This window comes from Atractosteus spatula, chromosome 6, assembly GCF_055471065.1.
Source record: "Atractosteus spatula isolate fAtrSpa1 chromosome 6, fAtrSpa1.hap1, whole genome shotgun sequence".
Classification (NCBI taxonomy): domain Eukaryota; kingdom Metazoa; phylum Chordata; class Actinopteri; order Semionotiformes; family Lepisosteidae; genus Atractosteus; species Atractosteus spatula.
Genome location: NC_142711.1, coordinates 22,611,069 through 22,637,120, shown reverse-complemented (window position 1 = coordinate 22,637,120; position 26,052 = coordinate 22,611,069). Strand labels below are relative to the sequence as shown.

The 26,052-nt window shown below is 36.5% G+C and overlaps 1 protein-coding gene across 2 annotated transcripts in view; it reads left to right on the top strand.

Moving 5' to 3' along the window:
* Positions 1–26,052, top strand: part of LOC148832678 (partitioning defective 3 homolog) — a 431,574-nt gene that overhangs the window by 278,644 nt on the left and 126,878 nt on the right. The window contains exons 18-20 of one of the 2 annotated variants that reach the window (XM_088918669.1): positions 6,100–6,248; positions 8,847–8,891; positions 17,533–17,760. In XM_088918669.1, the coding sequence (XP_088774795.1) occupies positions 6,100–6,248; positions 8,847–8,891; positions 17,533–17,760 (422 nt within the window). The remainder of the gene's footprint in view (positions 1–6,099; positions 6,249–8,846; positions 8,892–17,532; positions 17,761–26,052) is intronic. The other variant, XM_088918670.1, reaches the window with a different exon arrangement.

The window sequence follows — 26,052 nt, the reverse complement described above, 5'->3', positions numbered from 1 at the left end:
GTACAGTATATGCTTAGTTCATAGGATTTCCTTATAATTTCTTATCTGCTCGAGTTCAGTAAGTGAGTATTACCTGACCTCCAGAAATACAAATATCTGTAAGTTCATTTAGAGAGAATGTCAAGTACAATTAAAACCTCAAATTAAATAAGTGCTTAATCAAATTCTGTTTTACTAATGTTTTAAGTTTTGCTTTGCAACAAAAAGATTCATACCAAAGGATCATTTAAAATTGATACATATATACTTTATTCTGTTCACATCTGAAACTGGAATACTGTAGGAGAAAGAACAATATTTCCCCACTGAATTATTAGAATTCACAAACAGTTGTCAAGGAGAGAATGGGTATTACCACAGATACTGAAGAAGAGAAATGAAAATGGCTGCAAGACAGGCAGCACGTATCCACAAATAAGTACAAAAACTATTTTAATCAGTAATGCTAAGAAAATTGAATAATTGGTTTGTACTTTGTGGAAAATTGGGCAGGTTAGGATTATGGTCATTTCTGGTCTACAAAAGAGTCTCTGATTTAAGGGAAGCTACTTATTCTTGTAAATACATGTTTTATTTGAACCTTTTCAAGTGTCGAGGAAGCTAAAAATATTGAGAGGTAGCACTGTGACGTCCCATAATTTTAAGGCAGGCACCTTTGCTTTCACTTCTTTACGGTTCACATGTTTAGGCAAATGCAGTGAACCAAAATACAGCAAATAAAAGCATATGGATTTGATGTGAGGCCTTCAAGTGGTTTTTGTTGGTTTTCACCAAAGAAGAAACATGAATATACATCAGGGGAAAGGCTGTAATAACTCTTACAGCCATTACACTGCCTTGCAATTAATTATATGTGTAATGATAAATAGATTCAGAAGTAGAATTTCCTCTTTACAAGTATACAGTAAGATACAGGTAGGACTCGTGCTTTCACTTGCAGATGGTGATATCCATAGTGGAGTAGGTGTATAATTGTGGACAACAGCTCCTCCAAATAATGGGACATCTGTTCCCCATCACAAAAAATAGCTCTTGGCTTCTCCTTGCACAGAAAACAAGAAGCTCAATGGAAAATTTATTGTCCAAATAAACAAGGTTAAATGTCAAAATTTAAACATGGAGCTGTAATATTAGTGAGGTTGGAAAGGGGTCACATTTTTAAAGAATTGGCCTTATTGCCAACAAGGAACTTGAAGACTAGTTTGCTGACAGGAACTGTTTATTTCTTTACTTAAAAGGTTATCATTAGAGACATTTGTGTATGATATAATAATCAGGAGCAAATGTGCTTCTCTGTTTTTTTTTAGGTTGCATTAAATTGTCCGCAGTTTATATTTATGAAAAATATATTCATGCCTTTTCATGAATGGTTGATTGTACCATTTTGTGTTAAAATGCCACATGATTGTAGTATCATTAGCAGGATTCATTTTATCATACCGTACATTTAGATGTGAAGTCCACTTTATTGAAATATTCATTGCCCTAAAGGAGAGTTGTTCTTGCTCTTTGTCCAGCCGTTTTAATGTAAGAAAAATCTATGCTTTTGAGCACACCATCTGCAGTCGTCTTATTGATTGCCAGGTAGACCATTTTGATAAATATTCTGCATTATAAATCATTAATGTCTCCCTATTTATCACCATCCCAATAATTTCACTCAGCATTGCTGCTTAATATTTAGTCTCAACCCTAATGGACTGGATAATGATCGATTTAATTTTGGCATCCAAGTCCTCATACCACACATAATGCTATGCCTCAAGAAGACATCCAGGAGTGGATGCAGCTTGCTTCACAGACTAAATGGCTCGAAGCCAAAGAGTATTTGCTCATCATGTACATTATAATAATACAGCAGAGCACTCCCGATGAGAGGTTTAGTCTCGAAATTCAAGTGAAACAGATTCTTAACTATTTTTGGAAAAAGTCCCAACAAGAGCATATAGGCGCAGGAAAAGGTGCAGGTATCATTGTCAGCAGAGACCTCCTTTGCTTTGTTTCACATCTCATGCCACACCATACAGCGTTTTAGCTGACACATTGTCTCCCTGCAAGGTTTTAAAACACCTAACCTGTTTATGCTGTGGTACTGAAAAGTTTCCATCATTTTGTTTTTCTGGAAACCTTCATTCCAAGTCTCCGCGGTGAATATATCCAGGCGTTGTGTAGTTTATAGTTTATAAGCTGTGCCAGCCATGGAGGATGCATCTTTGATTCAGTATCCCCTTTGCTGTAAGAATCTTCCTGGCTCCTGGTATTTGGATGAGTGGAATCCTTGTTGTGCTCTTCAGCTATGATCCCTGTGACTGGCCGACTACCAATGTGATCTCATCTCGAGCATCTATTTCGGGCCCCTAGTTTACTCTGAAGTTCTGATTTTTGCGTTTTGTAATTTCTGAGATAAAGACAAGCCCTCCTTCACTCTCTTGATGCGTTTGGAGTCAAGCTGCTGTAGGCAACAATCGTTGGTCACAAAGTAGGGAGTGAATGGAGAAACGTGATTCATTTTCATGTCATAGGTTTTTCTCTCCTTTTTAATATGATTGCCAAAAAATGTTTGGTTTTTCTTGTGAATTCTAATCTGTTACATTTACATTACACATTACATTTCTTTTTTTTAAGTGTAGTGTTAATAATTTTGCTGCTAACAATAGTAGTGAAAGTACAGAAAGCGGGTTTTGATGTGTTACAAAGTTGAAAACATTGCTTTTCACTCCATTTGTTTAAAACCAAGTGGCCATGCTAGATTGCATGGAGTTAACAGGACTTTAAGAACAGACAGACAATAAGGACTAATATCAGGTTCACTGCTGCTGTTTCCTAGGATAACCTTATTCACCTTGTTCTCAGAACTACTGACGATGATATAACAAGCAGATTAATCTGGCAAATTTGTCAGAAATAAATGCACAGTACTGTAGGTCAAAATTGGAGATTTGTTTTGCTTAGAAATTCTATGACAATATGTGCAGCAGGTTTCCTCAGAGTAAAATGACTACATAGATAACTTCCCAGCTTCTTTCCTTTGCTAACACTGCAATATTTGATTCATCAAAGTACACTGTGTATTAAAATAACAGCTTATGTAAACAGATGGGGTTTTCAGTTGTTTCTTTTATGCATGTGGCTGTCACGTGTGTTTAAAACAAGGAGGGGGCTGAGGAAATGCACATGCTGTGTCACTCAGGGCACAGTGCTTCACCTCTTTGAGTGAGTTTGGAGTGCGGTTCCAGTGTTTGCTGGGTTCAAACAATTCAAACTGACACACTTCAAACTCCTCAAGTCAACACAGCAGCCACCCAGCTGTTTCCAAGTTTCGCATTTAAAACATTTTTCTCTTGTTTTCAAGGCTGAAGGTAAAATTGTATCGTGCTGAAATTGTTTTGGGCCCGATATTGATGATGATGACGTACTCCCCGATATTGAGAACCACAGTTTCATTCCAGTTGATCGCTTTAAATGCCTCAGATTTTTCCCCCTCCTTCTGACAGCTGGTTTGTTTTAGTCCTGTAGGTGGCTATTTGTTCTTCCGTATATCTGTCAGCTTGAGTTAAGTCATTACATATTTTAAAATGCTGGATAAAGCACCATTGGGATGCAAGACAATAGGCACAAATGGTTTAAAAAATGTTTGAAAGCTGCGTGGTGTTAAAAACAATTGCTAACCAACGGTGGAGCATTGAAATGTGTTACCATCCCGAGAGTCTTTACGATTTTGTTTGAGAACATAGGCTTTTTGATCAATCTATAACAGCTTCCAGGGATACAAGTGGTGTTTGTTTCTAATAAAGGTCAGCATCAAATAAACATCATTGTTTATTGCAAAACAAATGCATTTAACTCAGAGCGCCAGAAGGTTCTGTGACTGTTTTGTGACAGCACTGGGATTCGGAGGTGGGGGGAAACCATTCCTTTCTGGAGCTCAGAGATTATTTTTTCACACAGTAGTTTTTAAACAACTGTTATTTAGACATGCCTCTGTGTCCTTGTCTAGATATGTTGGCTACCTTCCTTTGGGGCAGATTTATAATGAATACACAAGACAAATATTTCACTTTGGTGAAACACTAACAAAAATAAATAATCTTTTAATAATCTGTTATTCTAAAAATATCCCTTCCTGTAACTTTTTTTCCAATCTCTTAGGGGAAACAATTTCTATCTTTCTAGTGAAATCCCAACATAAGAAGTTGAGTTTCTAGGAATTGTATTATTCATTTTGGTGTTAATAATTGCAGTTAAGCATTTATTTTGAAATTATAACGTGCCTAACAATGAATTGGTGTGTATGTTTTTAGTTCTACATTTATATTATAATCATAGGAGATATTTTTTGTCTCAAAACAAACAGCCTCACAAAATTCAGTTAACACTGAATGCTGTCAAAAGGCTTTTTAAACAAAAAGAAAGTGGATAGTTTGTCATAGATAGAATTTTCTTTTAATTCCATTGAAACATATCTAGCAAATTCATTTGAGGAGTGCTGAATAGTATAATGTGCAAGGCATACTGCGGTGTTCATGCCACAGCTGGGCACAGTACAGGGGCATGGAGACCACAGGTTGTGTTTTTCACAGCGTTTTTTTTCTTTCTTCCTTATCAGTGTATGTGATCTGTAGCCATGAACCATACAAACAGCCAAATGACTAAATGGACTGGGATTAAGAAACTGCAGTGTGAATGAACTCAGGCTTGTCAAGTGAGAACCCTAGCAAGTGCAGGCACCAGGATGAGTCTGGTCCTTTACTTTTTTGACTATACTTTAGACTTTCAATGGCTCTGCATATAACAAGTCATACAAACACAGTTTGTTTTAACTGTTTACAAGAAAATGTCTCTTCCACAGTCAAACTTAAAGGTGACCTGTCAAGTTACAATTCATAAGATTAGCATTTCAATATGTACTGCATATTAGTGCATTTATCTAAGATTTAAATTTCTCTGTGCAAATTGCAAAATAAGTATTGTTTAGTTGCAGTTGTATGCAAATGATTTCCATTGTCTAGTTCCTTTGGCCTTTTTTGAATGAATGTAAGACAGAAGGTGGAATGATAAAAACCCATCTTTGCTCCTGACCGCATTACAGGTGTTCTGTCTGCAACAGCTGTGGCCCAGAACCGCCCCCTGACACAGCATTAATTAACATTAAGTTGTGTGTCAGAGCAATCATTGTGCTAATGGACTGGGAATTTAAGTTAATGAAAAGAATGTTCATAAAAACATTTTTTTCAACAGAAGAAATCTTTCCATACTCTTGAAGTCATGTACTAGGTTTCCATCATGTTGCAAATTAAGAAATAATGAAGAAATGCTTGATTATATCCTTTTAAGATGCTTACTGTACCTTTCAATAGTCAAAGCAGCAGTGTAGCTTCTTTCTTTGTCTCAAAATACATGAAGCATAATTAGCTGCCTCTTTAGATGGTTCTGTGTTCTAATATAGTGAGATGGCCAGAGCTAATTAATCCTCACATTCCCTTAACTCATAAGCTTAGAAAATAAGGTCCATATCATAAGCAAATGATAATTATTTCTTCTTGTTTTTTTTCATCAAGCTAGTTTATTATTTTTCTGTGCAGAATGAATCTTGTAAACTGCTCAGATTAACAGGCTATTTGTATGTATGTTTATGTATATCAAAAACGAATTCAGGAGGTTTTTTACACAAATGTTTGTGGGAGTCTAGAACAAGCTAACCAGCTGTGCTTTTGAAACCAGTACGCCCCTGGCTTCTTTAAAGAAACAAGTGGGTGAAATCCTTGGATCAGCCAGCTAGTAATGTAACAGTACACAAGAACAGCCACATTGAATGGCCTCCTGTTGTTTATAACCCTTCGACAGTCATCATTTACTGTATGTGTGGATCTGAGATTTTGAAAGCTGTATTTGGAGTTAAAGAAAGTAGTTGAGACACACAAAAGTTACTAAAATATAATGTGAAAGCCTTGCAGGGATCACTTGTTTCCTTCCTTGAGGTTTTTCCCATGTTTGAGTACCCCCTGCTTGTGGTTCACTTGTGCTTTTAGCCTCTTCAGAGAGCCTCCTCACTTTCACAGGTCCTCTAATTTGAAATGTTTTGCTCGGTTTCCCTTGCAGCTCTTTGAGTCCTGATGTTGACCCAGACAATGCCTTCCAGAGAGAGGGATTTGGACGGCAGAGCATGTCGGAGAAACGGACCAAGCAATTTGGAGATGCCAGTCAGCTGGAGTTCATTAAGACACGGAAGTCAAAAAGCATGGATTTAGGTACTGACTAAGGAGACCCTGAAATGTTCTTTAACTTGCTTTTCCTTTAAGCCTTTATTTAATAAGTGTAATTTTATCATTTTAGTTTACCGGACAAAGTATAAATCTGCATTTCGGTGGGGAAAATTTACGTTACTTTTGTTTCCCTAGAAGGAGAGAGGTATTAAACAGATGTATTCTAGGTTATTGCTTTGATAAACAGGAAAACTGGAAATTACTAGTATTTCAGTTCTCAGGAGAAGACCTCAGTCATGACAGACTTCCAGATAAATATAACTTATTGCAGTTAAGATCTGATCCTCTAGAGATATTTTCTTCAGGATGGAAGGACTCTGCATTAGCTCTTCTGCTTGTGCACTTGGGCTCCAGTTTGATATTCTTATCACCATGCTTCGCCCTTTTATCTGAAGAGTGACTGCATGCTGTCAATACTTCACCCAGGTGGAAAGCACTTGTCAGATTCCTGTTTTGAGGAAGGTGTGCTTAAGTTTATACAATGTACTGAATTTTATTGAGCAGACCTTGAGAATGCAAGCCTGCGAAGCATCCTTTTAGTTTATCGATTCAGTGTCTGATATTCCGTGAGACTTTGAACAGTACTCAAAATAGAATTTTCCCATTTTTTGTATGACCATTTTTCTAAAATGTAAAAATTTCTTTTATTGGGATCTCTTCTAGTTTTACTTGAAATTATGATCCTTATGTCAAGATCAAAGCTCTCAGAGTAGGACTCCAACTCAAGTAGTACTTCTGAATTAAAATGGCGCAACATGCTCATAAAGCTGTAAAAGGGCATGGGATCTGAATTAACTTCAAATCCAAAATAGGCCAAATCTTTGCCAGATGCTGTTTTACCCAATACCGAGCAAAATTTTCCTTCAGGTCCTTAACATGCACTGGAAAGAATCTTGGTTTCGAATCTCATCCGTAGTGTGGTGCTTCCCTTGGCACATTCCCCAGTGTTTTTATATACCAGGACACTGGCATTGGACTTGTTTAAAGACAAACACGCCACAGCAATACCTCCATCTGCATCCCATCAAAGTATAACCAAGGCTAACCAGGCTTACCTTTTCAGAATGAAGAAATGGCAGTAGGACCTCTGGAAACTATGCAGATGTTTTGTTTTCCCTCATATACAGTATATTTACCCACTGTATTCATTTACAGTGATGATTAGCTTTCGAATTTCAGTATGTGTAGTGCCCCCAGACACTCTGTTCATATAAAGCATAAAGCATATATTGTGGAATGCTGCTTTTATTTATTGGAACAGAACAGATTCTTGAATCATCTTCATCTTTGAATAGGTTTTTTATGGAAAAAATAATTTAACGCAACGTTTACTTTTAAGGCAGTGATACAAATAGAAATGAAGTATTAAATTCAACGTGGGATTTTATTTTTTGGTGGTGTACCAGAAGAGCAGGACATAAATTAAACATACTGTTAACTACAATTTGTATACAGTGTGTGTGGGTTGCTCCAGATTGACATATGGATAACTTTTCAGATTCTTCAAGATCCTAAGGGACAAAAGGTACTTTGAGAGGAGGTGTAGAGCAAGTAGAGAGAGATGAAAGGTAGAGAGAGGAAGAAAGAAAGGTGAGGGCTCAGGTGGAGAACAGAATGAAGTGCAGACTGAAAACAACAGAGAGCAGAGGTTATGAGGGTCTTTTTACTTAAAGCCATAATCTTAAAACCTTAGGCATTCTCTGATTAATTAAAAAAGCTGAGTCTTTCAGGTTTTATACTTCATATTTCATTGTACATAATGGTGATATTCTGTAAAATATACTGTTTGAACTTTTCCAGTTCGTCGATGTGTGGTAATTAATGAAAAAAGAAAATGTGTTAAATTATATCTCCTAACCATGGAAAAATTTGTATAGTTTAATTTTGAATAAGTTTTAAAAGTAAGAGAAGGTGTTACAATATGTATGCTCTGGCCAGGTTATATGACTTGGATATGAGACAACCATTCCAGACTATTCTGTTATGAGGCTCAATTAAAATGATGTCCTTACCATAAAATGTAGCATAACATCTTGTCAGTCTTTAAAATTTTAAGTTTATTTCTTTCAAATTCAAGCTCCATACAGCTGTTTACATTCAGTTTTGAGAATTCAGAAGTAATCAGTGAAATGGGATTTTTCTTTTCTTGTGATGTTTTCTCCTTTTGGTTTTGTGCTCTGTCTGGAATGAGCTGTGTGAATTTTAAGACTATTAATTGGATCAGCACAATATTGCACTGAGTGGTCCAGCTGTTTAAAATGTTTTTTTCTGGAGGGGGTCATTCCATTCAGGCACAAAAGCAAGATGAAAAAATTTCACAATGCTTTGGCTGAAAGTAATATTCTAACATATAATAATATGCCTTTGAACCTTTGAATGATTGACAGTTCTGCATGATGTTTAATATCTCTTCACCTCTATTTTTGTTCTCCATGTGATTTGACTGCCTTCCATTTTAAAACTGATTTGCATGAAGTCCGATTACTGTGAAGTGACTTGTAATACTAAAAGAATCAATAATGTTGAAAGAAAGCATGTGGAATGTTGGTACTAACCAAGGTAATTGTTTATGCCTTTTAACAGTAGCTGATGAGATTAACCTCAGTCCTCGGTCAGAGAACAACACAGGTAAGGTTTACAGTAACAGCTGCACATATACTGAGAACCCTGAATTAAAAGGAAATGTGGAGTTCTGATTGCGGAACTGCATGTGAAATTATTTGTGATGGACTTTCAGATGTGTTTCCTAATCACGCTACTGTAATTACTCATTCTGGTTCATAAGTACTGACTTTCACCCTTCCAAAACCAAGCTTCACTTGTATGCAGGTTACAGCTCTTTCTGCTTTGTTATCTCAGTGAAAAACAGGTTTTACTGTTGTGTAGCTAGAGCTTTAATATTTCTGATGTGTAGTCTGAGGTTAGTAGTATGGTACCAAAGGAACATGGAGAGATTTATTTGGGAAAACCGGTTTGGTTAGACATTGAATTTATTAGACAGAGGCACTGCATCTTATCAACTAGTATGCAAAAAAAGGGCATTCTGAATATTGGACATGTAAACCAGAGAAAGATGGCTCAGTTGAAAGCACACAAACCAAACAATTGCACAAACCTTTTTATATTTCCAAAAGATAACACTTTTATTATGCTTACAACACTGTTAATGATTCCCTCCTAATAAACTGTTTGCTTAGTATACTATGTGGTGAATGGTTCAATAATTGCTATGTAATGTATACATATATAGAGAAAGTCCTTATAAAAATTGAGTTTTCTTAAGAGAGTTCATATAAATAGTATTTTATTCAGGCGTTCTGCCTGAAATTTTGTTAACAAAGGGCAAAGTTTATGAAAACAGCACGTGCAATGACACTTGTTTTATGTCCACCTGTCTATAAGACATAATAACAGAAATATGTTACTTCACAATAAAAAAGAGGGTAAACTAAATGAAAGGAATTTTAATCTCCAGTAGTGATCTAAAATCAGGGCGTTAACTGCACTCTGCGCACATCTCCACCCTTGGCAATATTTCTGGTGGTTAAGCCCATGTTACTGTAAAATGGAGAAATGTCAAAATGGCTGATCCAAAATTTCACTTTCTAGAAGAGTAAAAGTCTCATTAAGAAATTTCTTACCAAATAATAATTATAACCATTGAATGAGGCTTGGAGAGCCTGAACATTATGAACATAGGGCTTTATGTGTAATTCAGCAATGCAGAGTTGAAAAAGTAAAAACTGTAGTGTGGGCATAACAGTACATAAGTCTGTATAAAAAGATTAAAGAGGTGGAGTGGAAAGCAGGCTGTTTCAAGATTTGAAGAATGAGATCAATTGCTAGACTAGAAACACTTTTTTTTATCTTGGTCTCTTCCAAAATTTAGAGTAGGTTGCTTTAGTAAGATTTGTACTTCGAAAGCCAGCAACATTGTTTAGTATTTAAGGAAATGCACTGAAGCCACCTCCAATTAGTTCTGTAAAGTAATAATAATGATTGTAATTGCTTACACTTATAAAGTGTTTTTTGGACACTCCACTCAAAGTGCTTTACAGGTAATGGGGACTCCCCTCCACCGCCACCAGTGTGTAGTATCCACCTGGATGATGTGACAGCAGCCATAGTGCGCCAGAATGCTCACCACACACCAGCTATTAGTGAGGAGGAGAACAGTGATGAAGCCAATTCATTTTTTTCAAAAACCTTTTCCATAATTTGCAACCTTACAGTGAAAAATTTACTGCCTTCAGTATATCTAATAGAACTTTCAAAGTCAATTTAAATGTAGATATAGTATATGTATATAGTGTGTATGCTTACCTAATGAAATGGAACCAAAAACGTTCATGGTCACTGCTGGGCAATTCGATGATTTGGACAAATGTATATCAGTATGCATTACAAGTTAATTATCACAACTTGGATGGTAAGCCATCAAAGCTGTACATATCTTCTTGATTGTTAGTGAAACAGGAACAATGTTATGGAAGTTCAAAGATACAGTGTCCCTGCTGACTTCAGGCCAGGTTAGCTCAAAATGGCTATTGTAACACAGCTCAGGAGGCTACCAAAGGCAGCTTTGTAGCTTAATTCCCCATTTAGCAGTTTGTTTAAACTGCTAGCATGCTGAATAAATTACATGTAATAAAGCCACCTTCATACACGAGCCTTTACATGCATGGCTTCATTATGAAAAATGGTCTCAGAAGCACAATTTTTGCAGGACTGATTATAATATAGCTGCTGTTTTAATAATAAGGTGTTTTGATTTATTAAAGCAGTTTAGCATTTCACCTTACAAATTTAATTGTAATCGGTGTTTTCCAATTTTGCTTACTCGTTGCCTTTGGTTAATCTAAATTAAGAAAATAGCTGTATCCTTAAAGAAAGAGTAAGACTGCTGAAATGCAGTTTTCCATCTTTTTGGCAGCAGTATGTTACATATCATTGCCCATTCTTCAAAGGGAAAAGTCCAGAGAAGTGTGAAGTCATATGTTTGCAGAAGAAAGAGATTCTTTATTAAAAATGAGAAGAACATTGTACTATGAGTATGTGTATGGTAGACATGATATACAGCAATCGAAATCCTGGTGTAGCAAAGCACATCAGAATCTCCCCAGTCACTCCAGTGAAGTGAAGGTGAAGAAGATTAAGTCCAGGCTGCAGCTTCACAGTGATTCACCAACTAATCACAGTCACCAAATTTGATGTTATCATTTCCAAAGCAATTACAGAAAATACGAATATTTGGATGTTGTATAGAAGATGGAATTTCTATTCTTAGAACTCCAGCTTCCTCATTCAGACTAAATCTGAATGACTGGCAAGAAGCAATACCAGAACTGTCAAAGAAAGTCTTTCTAATCATCTTGATTTTTGCATTTTGTGTCAAGTAATATGCAATTTAAGGTTGTATTATGCTTTATATTTGTGATGTTTCCTTGCAGTTTTGTTTGAAATCAAGAATACTTTTAGTTAGTTGTGCGAGCATCTCTGGAATTCATCAGTTTTGTATTATCTTAATGAGATCCCTGGCATCTGTCTTTCCTTGTCTCTGAAATTCCATGCTTTTAGTTTTTTTGTTTAAATTTTATCAGTTTTGTATGATAACACTCATCTGTAATCAAAACACTTTGAGCTTCCTGAGCAATTTCCAGTAAATCACAAGTAAATTTTAAGGCTGGCTAGGCTGCTAAGCTTCAGTAACACTTAGGCACTGTCAAAAGTTCATTCTCTTTCTTTTCCAGATGAAATCTGTAAGAGGTTTTGGCTATATTTATGTGACAAGATTATCAGCCAGAAAATAGTAGTAATATGATTTTTCCACAGTACACAGTGGGAGAAATGTTGGATACACCCCCCTTCAAGTGTATAAATACTGAAAGCCTGTCTATTACTGTGACAGTGGCTGAAAAACCTTATAGAGACCTGTTTCCCACCACGTAAATTCAATTGCAAAACACAAAAGGCAGTAAATAGTTTGGCTCACCTCCTCTCTTTGGACTAACAGGAAAGCTGTGAACCATCACAGACATAGCCCTTGCAGTAACTCCCATGGGAAATGAAACTTGGATCCTCTGAGGTTAAAGTTGAAGACATTAACCACTAAACCACCTGTGTTGGAAAAGACAAATATTTAATTTAGCTAATTCAGCTGTTTCTAAATAAGAAGGAAGTAAAACATTAACTGCTTGTTTGTATCCTTCCCTTCAGCTTTCCAGAGGAGCCAGTGATCTTTTGATTGTAAGCTAATACACAAAGGGCCAGAGTTTGGTGGATCCACACTAATCAGAAAGGTATACTGCACTGGCTTCCTGCAATATAGGATGGAGAAGAAATTGATCACCTGATCACCAGGGCAAAAACAATTTCTAATATAGAACTGCCTACAATTGTAAAATTCTTCATCTGAATTGAAATCCTTTGAGTTATCATATCTAATGTCCCCTGCGGAGAGGTCATAAATAAACTTCGCTTTAAGAGAAAACAAGGTAATAGATTTTTAGCTGTTTTCTTTGCTTTGGGGGGTTTATTTTTACTGCCCAGACTCTGTTTTACTTTACTTTTAACCTACAAATCAGCAGTGTGCCTGGAAGCACTGAGGCACGGTTCATTTAGTCTACTGAAAACAAGCCGTTACGTTATTGATAACCAGGATAACTATAGGGGCAGGACAGGACCACATGGCCTGCTCCTTTTCAAATGCAACAGAAAGGAAAAACTACCGGCCCTGTTTACATAGAGGGTCAGCCATATGTAAAATGGCATCTGGTTTTATTTGTTCAGAAAGGAGATTCCTCTATAGACAGTACAGCTCTTTCTGCCTTATGGTCTGCCATGGCTTATAATGAAAAAGCTAGTGTACATGTACTGTATAACACAAGAGGAGACCTTTTTATAAGATAGGAGGAAATCTAAGGATTACAGTGAAGGAGAAAGAACAATATTGTTCTTTCCTAGTCTCTTTGTACATGTGCTGTATATAGTTTTTCCAAACCTTTGAACAGTACTGTGTATATATGTATTACATATAGAACATAAGTACATTTAAATAACCAACACAGAAAGCTTTAAAGTAATAGTTAGATATAGCTAAATCCTGACAAGGCTAATGGACTAAGCCTTGATATCTTTTCCAATTTCCCAATGATTATATCTTATTTGAATTTGTCATACAAGCTTAACAGTAGCTCATAAAACAAGGGTCTTACAAAAGAGGCTTTCCTCTTTTGGATTGCCTATTTACCTTTTTTATTCCAAATTGATGATTTGGAGTACCAATTCCAGCTCAGTGAATTATTTGCTTTACAGTTATGTCAATGACACTGATTATTTCTGGGCTTTTATTGCGACTGTTACTCAGTGTTACAAGTAATGATTCCCAAAGAACAAAAAAATGGTTTCAGTTGAAGTGCTTAAACCAATATAAAAGAGATGAATTATGTAAAGGTAGCTTCCATTGACCCTGCTGAAAGCATAAAGTACTCAATATATTATTAGTTATCCACTGAGAGTTGCATGAATATGGAACTAATTCAAGTACATGTATGGTAGCTTTGACATAGTAGATGATATTTGAGGCAAAGATCACTAGATAGCAGCTATTACTCCAACTAAGAGTGTCCACAGAAAAGTAGAAGCACAATAAAATTTCTAGGGTAAATATAGAATATATTAATCAGTGTGAATTTTAATTGAGGACCAGTACTTTGTTGTAATTAGAAAGAAAATATGTCCTAACCTTTGAGAACTGAGTGGAAAAGAAACACTCCCACATTACGCTGAGTGTGTAATGAGGGCGAATGCAGCAGAAGAGCTAGAGAGGAAACAAAAGTTAATGACAAGAATGGTCCATTCAGCCCATAAGAGCTCTTCATTTTCCTACACATTGTGATTCTGTCTCACTGTCAGGCTTAGTTTTGAAAGATGCCAGTGTCTCTGCCTCAACGGCACGTCAATTTATTCCACGCACTGATAATTCTGTATGTAAAAACACATTTTCTACTATCGGTGCGAAATTGGTTTTAACAGGTTCCCAGCTATGTCCTCATGTTCTGTTCACTGAACTTAATTTGAAAGGTCAACGTTGTTCTCTTTGAAATTTTGAAAACTTCAATCAAATCTCCCCTTTGCCCTCATCTTGCTGGAAATGAATAATAAATGCCTGAGTTTGCAGACGAAAAGCAAAGGGCTGTTAAGACTGTAAAAACAGTTTTACATTGGAGTACAATACAGCAGTACTTTAAAGCAGTAGTTCTCGCATGTACATAACTAGTATATTTAATGTGAATAGAACAGTACTTTCAGCTTTTTAATTAGTGGTTTCTCCAGCTGTGGAAGAAATACCTTTGACATGGATTAGCTTAACGTCACTAAAGTTTCTGATGAGAAATCCTCAGCCTGTGTCTTTCTTAATGATCTCTTTGGAATTTATTACAATTTTTTTTTTTTCATTTGCTGGCTTTGCAGTTTCGTCTTGTATAGTTAAAATACATTAGCTTTTGTGTCCAAACTTTATCAGGTAAAAAATGAAAATCAAATGAGCTGTTGTTTCTTAATCAGTCACAGACCAGCAGCCCCGGAAAACAGCTGCATTTAGTTTTCATTGCACACTGTCTTGTAACATTGTGTAATTTATTAAATAGGGTGTAAGTTTTTTCAAATTTTTTCTGCGGATTCTGTTTCAAGCACACTATTAATATAGATTACCTATAAAGCTTTTTTAACCCAGTATATTTTTTAAACTGAAATCATTCGTAAATGACCATTCTTCTGATAAAAAATGGCAATATTATTAAATTTATATCTTTAAAAATATATATTTTTAAATTGCGTTTATTTCCATTTTTGCTTCTCATCAACGACTCCGTTGCCAGCATTCAGACTGGTATTTTTATGCCTAATTATTTCTTTCCTATAGTACATTTCTTATTTTGGCTCAGCTGGTTAGCCAGCAATTTCTATGAGAAAATTCAAATGGATCAAGATGTATAGCAAATGAGTTTCTATTTTTTTGTAAGTCCTCATTCTTGCCATAGTTAATAAGAAAGGTCTATAAAAGCTGTATTTTTGTGCTGTCATTTTGCAAAGTTATATCTTTTAAGAGCACTTGCCCAGTTTATCCCAAAGTATTCTCGCAAAGATTACAGTGTTATAAATTCATGAAAGATTATTACCGACTCTAAAGAACATTAGAGTTTCAGTCTTAAGGACAAAGATGAAAATCAAATTCTTTTTTGTAGTCTGTTTCCCTTCACTTGTACTCTGCAATCCATCTTCATTTCTACCCACAGCCACCCAAATAAAATACCAAATGTTTCTGTAATCCATCATTAATTCTTCAGTATCTTAGGAACATAAAGAACAGAACCCAGCAAGGTTTTCATCTTGCATTAGTGGAGCACATGCTGCAGAAACACATTTTAAGATGCTTTTAGTCTGGAAGAAACTAGAAAGGCTGGCTCCCTGAAGTTTTTTTTTTTCGTAGACCTGGACTATTATTATGGTTTCGTAAGGTTATGTGCCCTACTAGCAAACAAAACCAGAAAAGATGGAGTAATAGGCCTTTCACTGCCTGAAAGTATTACTTAGAAAGGTGAGGTAATTAAAGGAAAAGTAAAAGAGCATACAACAACAAAATGTTATTTCCTCCTCAGTGTTAATACCAAAGAAACCATTAAGGCTACTGCTTCGTGTGATATTCATGAAAAGTATTCTTTTAACTAGTTTCAGATAATGATATATCAGTATGTGATAATATTTAAAAGATGTTTTATTTCTACAGAACTACTAATAACAAAACAGGGAGTTGTTGCTTCATAAGATTATATAAATGTTAGAAATGAAATGACAGTATACTGCTATGGCTGTGCGCAGTGTTGTGCTCTTTTCCTTTATAGAAGGTCAGATTGTTTCAGATGCATTTTTGATTGTTTTGTAATAGAATTTTTAGGACTCATATTTACCAAGATGTAACTGCAAAACATTTGTTTCAAAAGTTCAAGGGTGGCAGTTTAGTAGGGAATGTTCAAAGTGATAAATGAAATTGCTTGTCTGCACTTCTTTCCAATTATCAGCGTTGCCCTTGATTAAGAGAAAGAATTAACACCTTGGATATCTTTCTCAGTTCCTAAAATTCAATATTTACACATTACTGAGCCTAGGATAAAGTTGGTTCCTATTGTTTCCAAGAATCCTCAGCAGAACCTTCAAATGTCAAGTAAAACATACCATGAAAATTTTTTAAATTAATTCAGAAATACAAGAGATTGTGTATTGCGATATACAATTATTGGTTAGATTGTGTCAGAAGATGAAGACGATCTGGAACAATCAACATGACTACTGAATACCGAATCAGTGCCTACACTCATACGCGGATAAAGGCCTAAGAATCTTATTGAATTTAAGATTTTTAACCTTAGTGGCTCATCTTGTGTGACCTTCTCTTAAACTAAATCAAAACAAAAGGGGCACAAACACCCAAACGGTACACTACAAAGTTAGACATTTGGTCAAGGACTCTTACTATGAAGGTTCTTTATACATTTTGTTTACCATATATACTGTATCCCTGACATCTTGATATGAAGTGTTTTAAAAAAGACTTATTATACCTATAAGCTGTTGAGGGGTACTGCAGCTACGTAGCTCAACGCAGGATGTAAAACATGGGCAGACTACTTGAAAAATAGAAGTAAAAATTGTATTTAGGGATGTTTTTGTCTTTAAAGAGGGTATATTTCTTGTAAAGGCCAGGTGAGGCATGTCGTTGAGTCTTGCCTTTCTATCCCTCGCGGTCTTTATAGAGGTTTCTAATGGTTTAACATGATCATTATAGGACTTCTTTTTCTTACAATAGCAGAAGCCTTAAGATGTGGTTACTCATTAATCATTACTAATTTACGTCTATAAAGTCAGTTCTCAACGTTCACGCCTTCACATTGTGCATTTTTGGTTCAACACACCTCGAGAATTTAATACTACTGACTGTGAAAGGACTGAAGACAGTTGTACAGTCTTGATGTACCTGTGTACGTATTACAGTTCGGTAAAAGCCTCCAAAACACAATGTGGATTTTTCTTGCCACTTCGGTCACATACCCGTACGTGCGTCACTAGGGTGGAAGACATGTTAGTGTCCAGTACTCGTTCAGGATCTGTAGTCGTGCAGCAAACCTGATTTTAATGCAATGGAGGTAGGAAGAAAAGGCTTCAGATGAGATCCTTTTCTTGACCATCTTCTTTGTCTTATCTCCCTGAGAAGGTTCCCCAACCAGAGATGTGGGCCCTTCCTTAGGCCTGAAGAAGTCAAGCTCCCTGGAAAGTCTGCAGACCGCCGTCGCTGAGGTCACGCTGAATGGAGACATCCCCTTCCACCGACCACGGCCGCGAATCATCCGAGGCAGGGGCTGCAATGAGAGCTTCCGGGCAGCAATCGACAAATCGTATGACAAGCCTGCTGCAGAGGAAGAAGATGAGGGCATGGAGACTTGTGAGTGTTGCCTTAGATAGGAAAAACAACCGACTGGTTTTTGTCAAGATTGTGTAAACAGTAGATGGTAGTATTTCTTGTACAGTAAAAGCTAATTGTGCATCACTAAAATTTAAGTAAACTGATTCTTTGCTATTTTTCTTTAATAAATCCTTAATTGAAATTCTTAGTTGTTTTTTTAATGCTTATATTGTCCATTTGGAAACCATAAGGTGAATGCAGTTTTACTATTTTTTTACTCTTTATGTGGAAAATAAAGCACTTTTTTGTCTTCATCAGTTGTTTTACATTTAGCCGTGTGTGAAAAACTAACAGTCATTGGAAATTGGAAATGACACGGCTTATAGGTACCATTAGATATCCACTACTGCATCCAGAGTCCAGTACTGTCTGAAGTGGTTCAAGGTTCTGTACCCTTACCTCTCTTGTTATTAGTGTTAGAGAGGAGGCTCTCAAACCCATTTCACACACTGAAAACCAGGCTCAAAACAAGACCTCTGAAGGAAAGAATGTTACAGTAGATATCTGGTCCATCCCTCTACTTCCCATTTTCTTTTGTTTTTGTTCTTAAAGCTGCATGTCATTGGGTTTGTTTCAATACAGTCTTCGTAGTCCTCTCCAGATAAAAGTGGGTCAAGGTATAACTAAATAAGGGAAAGAGATGGTGAAAAAATAAATGTCAGATTGGCTAATGCTAAAACTTAACACTACTCCACACTGGAAGGTAGGTTTAAATTAAGGCCTTGCTAAAAATAAGTGTCTTTCCTTGTATTTGAAATACTCTCCTAGTTCACTTAGAATCCTAATATTTGATTTATAATTTTATTATGCAGTGCAAGTAGTGTAAGTTTTTTTTAACTTCGGACGTTTCTCACCTTTCTGTCATTAACTTTATAAGTTACATTATTTGTGGTATTTGTTTTGTATTGCATGAGTTAGGCATGGAGGTCCTAGAGTAAAATCCTGACAGTCGAAACAGTGGGGCAGCGTCTCAGCAGAGACTCCCCCGAGAACAGCTTCAGACTCTTCAGGATGATGGTAGTGTGGAACTGCGCAAAAGTTTACAGTCTTGTAATTTGAAAAGCTGCGTCAGAATGGATAAAAATAAAAAGTATTTTAAAGGCTAATGACCAAGTATTACTTGCTTACTCAGTCCAGTTGAACTAAGGATTCAAGCAAGATAATTATTTTGTTTCCATTTGAAAAATCCTATGCCATGAGGAATTTCTGCAAACTGATTTGTAAAGAATTGTTCTGTTCCCTAAGCCTTCATTGCAGTTAGCTTATTGTACTTTTTAACTACTTAATAGTCTCTTATCTTGTGGTAAAATGGAGATGGCTATTTAAAATGAGGGGTGTGTATATCGCAATACACCCTGTGATATTCAAATAACTTTCTATTTCAATTTAGATAAAAAAAGACCCTACTGCTTTAGTCACTGAAGTTAATAACTTGAGCTGACTGATAAGCAGCAGTTCTCACAGAAACAGATTATTTATATAAAAATCTCAATTTTGCATTAATATGAAAAATGCATTTTCACAGTGTGATCTTCAGTAGGTCGGATCATTTGTACTGTAATCATAAAAAGCTAAAGGTTATGGAAAGTGTGCTGTTCATTCAGTCAGTAAGAAAACTTTTATTTTTCAAACATTGACTATCAATTAGCAAACCTTATATATACGTAATATTACATCACTTAGTTGTACAAATAGGGAAATTTACTCTGTTTTACAAAAAACTTTATTTACAGTACCAAAGCATATACTGTATAATCCTTTGGAATTCTATGACCCTCTCAATTGCCATATTTTTTTCTGTCAGTAACTGCAAGCTGAAATTAGCTCATTTCTGCTTTGCATTTTTATGTGTGCATCGCACAGCATCATTTAGTTTCTTTTGTATTTTTCTTTGTGTTTTCAAAACCACAGTACACTGAATGAGAACCACACTTCTTATTTAGAGCCTTGAGCTCCATCTTCTATAGAGCCGGTAGTAACAGATTGAGTTTTGGAGGGTGCCTGCTCATAACAAGCAGAGTGCTTGCTTTCACACACTCAGAACACCCCAGGAGAGGCAAGATTACCATCTCCAGTGTGTTATCTGAGACAAAATCATTAAGACCAAGAGAAATTAGCACTGTTGTCTAATCTCCGCTGAGTTTTAATTGCCAGATGTAGTTCAACACAGAAGCTGCTGTTGCACTTAGTGTCATGATAAGCTTTCTGGAAAATGAGTGATAATACTGATATCTGGTCAGCCTGTTACTCTTATCTGTTCTGTAGTGAAACCTTGCATAATTGAATAGGATTAAGCTGCAGATTTGCCTGGCATTCTTGTCATACACAGTCTTACAGTGAGGTTTCATTTCAGTAATTTCCTTTGAGATGACCATATAAAGGAATTGCTGATAACTCATGAAAAACAAATCCTATATATTCACCCTTGAAATACAAACCCATCTTTTTTTGCAGCTTCGTCTGGTATGCTCAAATTCAACATGGGCTTTTTGATAAGAGCTTTTCTTCTACCCATCAAAGCCCCAGCACAAGCCATTAGAGTATTAATAAACCATCTTCACAGAATATTTACTTTGCACAGGGCTGTGAAATGATGTATGGAAATATGGCTGCTTTAAGGATGATAGCTAGTTTTCAATTAAGGTCTCCAATTTCAAATGTATTGCTTATTTAAACAGGTAATCAGTGAAGGATTAATTAGATTTAGTGCCTTGACATCCATGTGGATTTTTTTTTTACAGTGGACACACTTAATTTCACAGTGATACTTAGATGTGAGTTTAAATGTTGGCAGTAAGAGTGATTGCACCATGCTGCAATGAATATTTTATATACATGAGATGTAGTCCAATTTTACACAAGCTCCTATGACTATACAGCAGTCTCAAAGCAAATGCAAAAGAACTTGATGCAGAAGTCCTCACTTGACCTGCTGGATGAATATATGAAAAATTAAGGAAAAAACATTATTTGTATGCATTCTTGTGGTAAAATGGGAATTTGGAGTTCCTTGCAGCAGATCGTCTAGAGACCACATCACTTTTATCAAAGCAAATGTCCTAGCAGCGTGATGCATAAATAAAACGAGCCTATTAGTATGAAAATACGATTTCATGCTGTTTGGCGAGGGGGAAAAAACGGTTGTCCTAATGCATGAGCATTACATATTAATTACATTTGCCCTAATTTGGAATTCATAATATATTTGATTGATTCTGGCCGCATAATAAGCTTGATTTTATACCTTTCTGGTGCCAATTTTGCTTCCCCCATTTTCCTTGAGGCGTTTCTACTGCTGCATTTGACAGTTACGTGAAGATGTTTTCTGCAAGGAAACACACAATTACCTGTTGACAAAAGGATTCAGAAATGCCAGCTGAGTTTTTTTTTTCTTGGCAAGTGGCAGGCTACCAGCTGAGAGAGGTGACGGACTCGGTGTTGTCACCTATTGGTCCTCTGAGTGCCACCACTTCTGGTTGAGGAGGAGACACGCTGTTGAAAAGCTGCTGCGTAGATTATGAAAAGGCCTGTGTGCCATCACTGCAGAGGTGGTGCTCTACATATTGCACTGCAGCTCTGCCACTGTCTAGCCCAGTGTCTTCGGTGAAAAATGGTCCCGATTTGAAAAGGTGTCTAACTGGTGCGTGCTGCAGTCTTTTGAAATGAGCAGGGCTTAACTATATGATTGCTCTTGTGTTCAAGGGGATGAAAGGGGCTTAAGAAACAAAGTAAGGTTTTTAAAGTCTTACTTTGTCAAAATGTATGAACTCTTTGTGCCCCCTTTATAATCTAATTTCTCTCAGTAGAAATTAATTTTAACTGTGCTGTCATGACCGCTGTCAATGAGCAAAAGTGCTCTGGAAAGGAAGGAAAGAATTTGCTACTGAAAACCCTGGCCACGGATTTTGAAAAACATTATTAATTCTTTATTAGATTTTAATAATTCATTTATTTTGAAAGCATATCCAGTTTGGTTTGTTATTGTTCATCAGGATTTTACTATGGAACAAGTAATAGGTTTATTCCGTGCTGAAAAAAAGAAGAAAGAAAACACGTTTCGGTTGTGGAGCCTTCTTCAGGTGTGAGCTCACACCAGCCACCTGAGAGCTCACACCATACCAGCTTCGTTCACACCTGAAGTGAACCTCACACCTCACACCTCACACCTGAAGAAGGCTCCTCAGCCGAAACATTGTGTTTTCTTTCTTCTTTTTTTCAGCTTGGAATAAATCATTACTTGTTTCTTTGCAGCCTACGCATGCTGATGCAGCTACCCACCTGAACTACTACAGGGTTTTACTATGACAGCGTTCAGTAAATGTGTAATATTCAGCTCTGTTCTGTCTGCCTTAGTCTTCATTCACAGTGGCAAAGCAGCTTTTCCAACAAAAGTTTTTTTAGAGCTGGTTTCTTGTATATGCCATGAGGAAGCACATCACCATCAGACAATGCCTATTGGTCAAGTGTGTGCTTCTCACTTTTTCCTCATTGTTACATTTAGCATGAGATAATAAGATCGAGGGTCTTTCAAAAGGGCATGTTTTACTGTAGCTGTTGTTCTGGCAAACATTCAGTAACAAAGGAAAATAGAATATGCACATAGGCATGACATAACAGGAATAAACAGATTGTACTATCTGTTCCTGTAATGTGGACAACTTGAACAAATTTTCCCACAGTGTTGTCAGAGTGAACACCGTGCATTTCAAGAAACAGCTGGATGAGATCAACTACAGTAGCTGCTAGAAACCAACCAAGATAGATGACTGGCCTACCATCATTTGTTACCTTTCTCATGTACAGTGATTTGAAAAAGAAAGTATTTTATAATTTTTATAATATATAATATTTAATATATAATATTTTATAATATTTTACATATTAAGACATATCTGATCTTCACCTACTCATAACAGTAGTTTAATCTAACCTCATGTGACAAATAACACACTTACATATTAAAAAATAATAACATAACACAATTTACTTTCTCATTATATTAAACCAAAAAATCAGCCAACATTTAGAAGCCTTGTGTGGAAAACGTAGGTGCACCCTTACTGCTTCCATATCAGTTAAGAAGGTAATTACAATCAGGTGCTGCTAGTTAAGTGCACAGATTAGTTGATCATCAGGAAGTCCTTCCACCTGTATATAAAGTCAGAAACTTTGTTGATTTGGTCTGGAGCATGCAGGTTTGTGGTAACACATCATGCCTAGCTCAAAAGATATCTGTCACACTCTCAGAGAAAGAGTTGTTGCTGCTCATCAGCCTCAGAAGGGTTATAAAGCCCTTTCCAAACAATATGAAGTCTATCATGCCACGATGAGAAGGATAATTTACAGATGGAGAAAGTTCAAGATGGTTGTCAATCTACCCAGGAGCCGGCATCCCAGCAAATTCACCTCAAGATCAGACTGTATGATGTTCCTAGAGTTTGCAAAGAAACTTAAAGCTAAGGCTAGGGATCTACAGGCCTCTGCCTTAGAGTTCGTGATTCTACTATTAGGAAAAGAATGAACAAGAATGTTCTGTCCAAAAAGAACATTGCTGCACTGCTTAGGTTTTCAAATCAGCACCTGAATGAAGCACAATACTTTTGGAACTGTTCTCTGGACAGATGAGAACAAAGTCGAGTTGTTTGGCTGTAATGCAAGCTGACACTGCGTATCGCCCACAAAAACCTCATACCAACCGTCAAGCATGGTGGTGGATGGATGACAATTTGGGCCTGCTTTGCAGCTGCAGGACTTGGACCCCTCACAATTATTGAGCCCGCTATGAATTCCTCTCCATACCAGCGCATTCTAGAGGAAAATGTGCAACCCTCCGTCCAACAGCTAAAGTGTAGCCAAAAAATACGATCCAAAAAAGAGAAAATCTGTGACTGAAAGCCTGAGTAATGAATCAGGATTTTGTAATGGCCAAGTCAAAGTACAGACCACAACTTCATTGCTGTGGCGACACCTCAAAAGAGTTGTGCATTAACAAATGCCCTCAAACATCACCAAGCTGAAGCAGTTTTAAAAGGAGTGAGCTAGAATTCTTCCCAGGTGACTGAAACTTTTACAGGAAACTTTTACTTTAAGTTACAGTACTGCTGCTATGAAGAAGGTTCCACATGTTACTGAATCACAGGGTGTACTTACCTTTTTACACAACGCTACTGAATTTTGGCTGATTTTTTGTTTGATTGATAATGACAAAGTAAAATTTGTGTGTGTTATCCACCACATGAGGTTAGATTTGTCTACAGTTAGGACGTGATGAGGACCTGAAGCTCAGATGTCTTATTTTGTACAGTAAAACCATAGAATTGTAAGGGGGTGTTCTTTTTCACATCACTGTATATCATAAATCTTAAATATTCAAAATATCTTACATTTAAGTATCTTAAACATAAATATTAACAATATGTGCTAAATAGCTAAATTTTGCTGTGAACTGCAAAATGATATGTATACTTGTAATAAGAACAAAAGGGACAAATAGGTTTATTGAATAAAATTAAACTCTGCATACATCTTCATACACATATACATACATTTGTAATCTTAGGCAGGAAGTTTCAGGGGCTGATTGGTTCAGAGGGGGCTGGGAGAATCCAACCTGTTGATAGTCATCTGCCATTCCTTCCTATACCAGTGAGAGCTTTGCCTGTTCTCTACCTGACACAAAAGGCCAGTTACATCCTTTCCTAATTCATACTGCAAGATGAAGTGCATGTGGTGCCAGTAAGCAGTTTGGAGAATGTGTATTTATATATCTCTATAGGCTGCTACAGGGGTTATAACAGTGAGATTATTTGAATTATTAGGAGTTCAAAATTGGTGTGTATACAGGAAACCATTTTCTTAGTATATATGAATTAAAGCATTAAAATGTAAAGGTGTTTTGTGTGTACTGTATGTATGGGTATGCAGGTGCTATGAATTATTGAATTGAATGTTAATTAGATCTTATCGTTTTGCAAAGCGGAGTGGCAGAATCATTTAAGCAGAATATTGTTTCTGCTTTTTGTGAATATATCGTTGAAGATAGCAGATAGAAGATAGCAGCTGTTTGAGTCTTATTAGAGGTAATCAGTGTGACTTTGCTTACTTTGACCAATGAAAAAAGCATGTGTCTTGTGAGAAACATCTTTCAGTTTATGGTATCTTAAGAGCATATACAGTATGGCCACATGTACTGTATGTGTTCTGAAGTAAGCCTGAAGAAAATAAAATTGCATTCCAATATTTCATAAAATCAATACAAAAATCTGTATTATGATATGTACTTTGAAGGACATTCGCGGTAGGTGATTCATCACTTCTGCATAGTCTTTTTTTCCGGCTCAGCTCCAGACACAGTCCTTGTGATTGAAGTTGCCTTTAAAGCCATGAGGAATGAGCAGCGATAATAAGCCAATGAAACCAATATCTTTCTTTAATTGCCATATCTTAGAGAACAAATAGTCCTGTTCCCAAAAGCCTTAGCTTATGTTTCTAATTACTGAACATCAGTGAGTACAGGTAGTTAATTTTTTTTAACAAATTCATTTTTGCTCTCCCTCTTAATTAAACAAAGCCCATTTAATTCAAATGTGTAGTTACAGAAGGCCTATCAGTTGTTCCTTTCTTCATTCAGCAAAAGTATACATCACTAGTGTGAATAATGAAAGTGCAGGGTTGGAACAGAACATTTTCTAATACGTTTTAGTATTTAGTTAGAAGCTGCTTCAATTGAGGATTTGCTGTTGCCAATTATTTTCGGTTTTGCTTTTGATTTAGGGGCGACCTCAGCCATTACCACGATTGCCACGCGGCAGTTAGTTTGGAAACTGTGCCTTGAATTCCTGCAGAAGGTTATGGTGCTTCTGGTGTCAACAAGAACTAGTAAACCTGTACAAATAAAGAACACTTAACAGGATCTGAAAGAACTGCTTATGATATAGTTTACAATTTAGTAATACCCTGAATTGCACACCTTTTATTTAGCAGTGCGCTAGTAAAGAAACATGATTTAACTTGTGTTTTTTTTATAGATTCTAATTCTCATTGGGTGCAATACAGTGGCTTTAGAGTTTTTTCTCCCACTCTCACTGGTGTGAGAATTTGTGGATTGTCTTGTTAGGATCTAAAAATTGAATCACATTTGCCAAAAATGTGGTTGTTTCCCTGTTTCATCCTGTTTGTCACCTCCCCCCCCCCCCCCCCCCCCCCAAAGCGCAAGACTGTGTTGCCCGTACACCCTGGGTCGATCTGGGCTCATGGTTCCCGTCGGCTTTG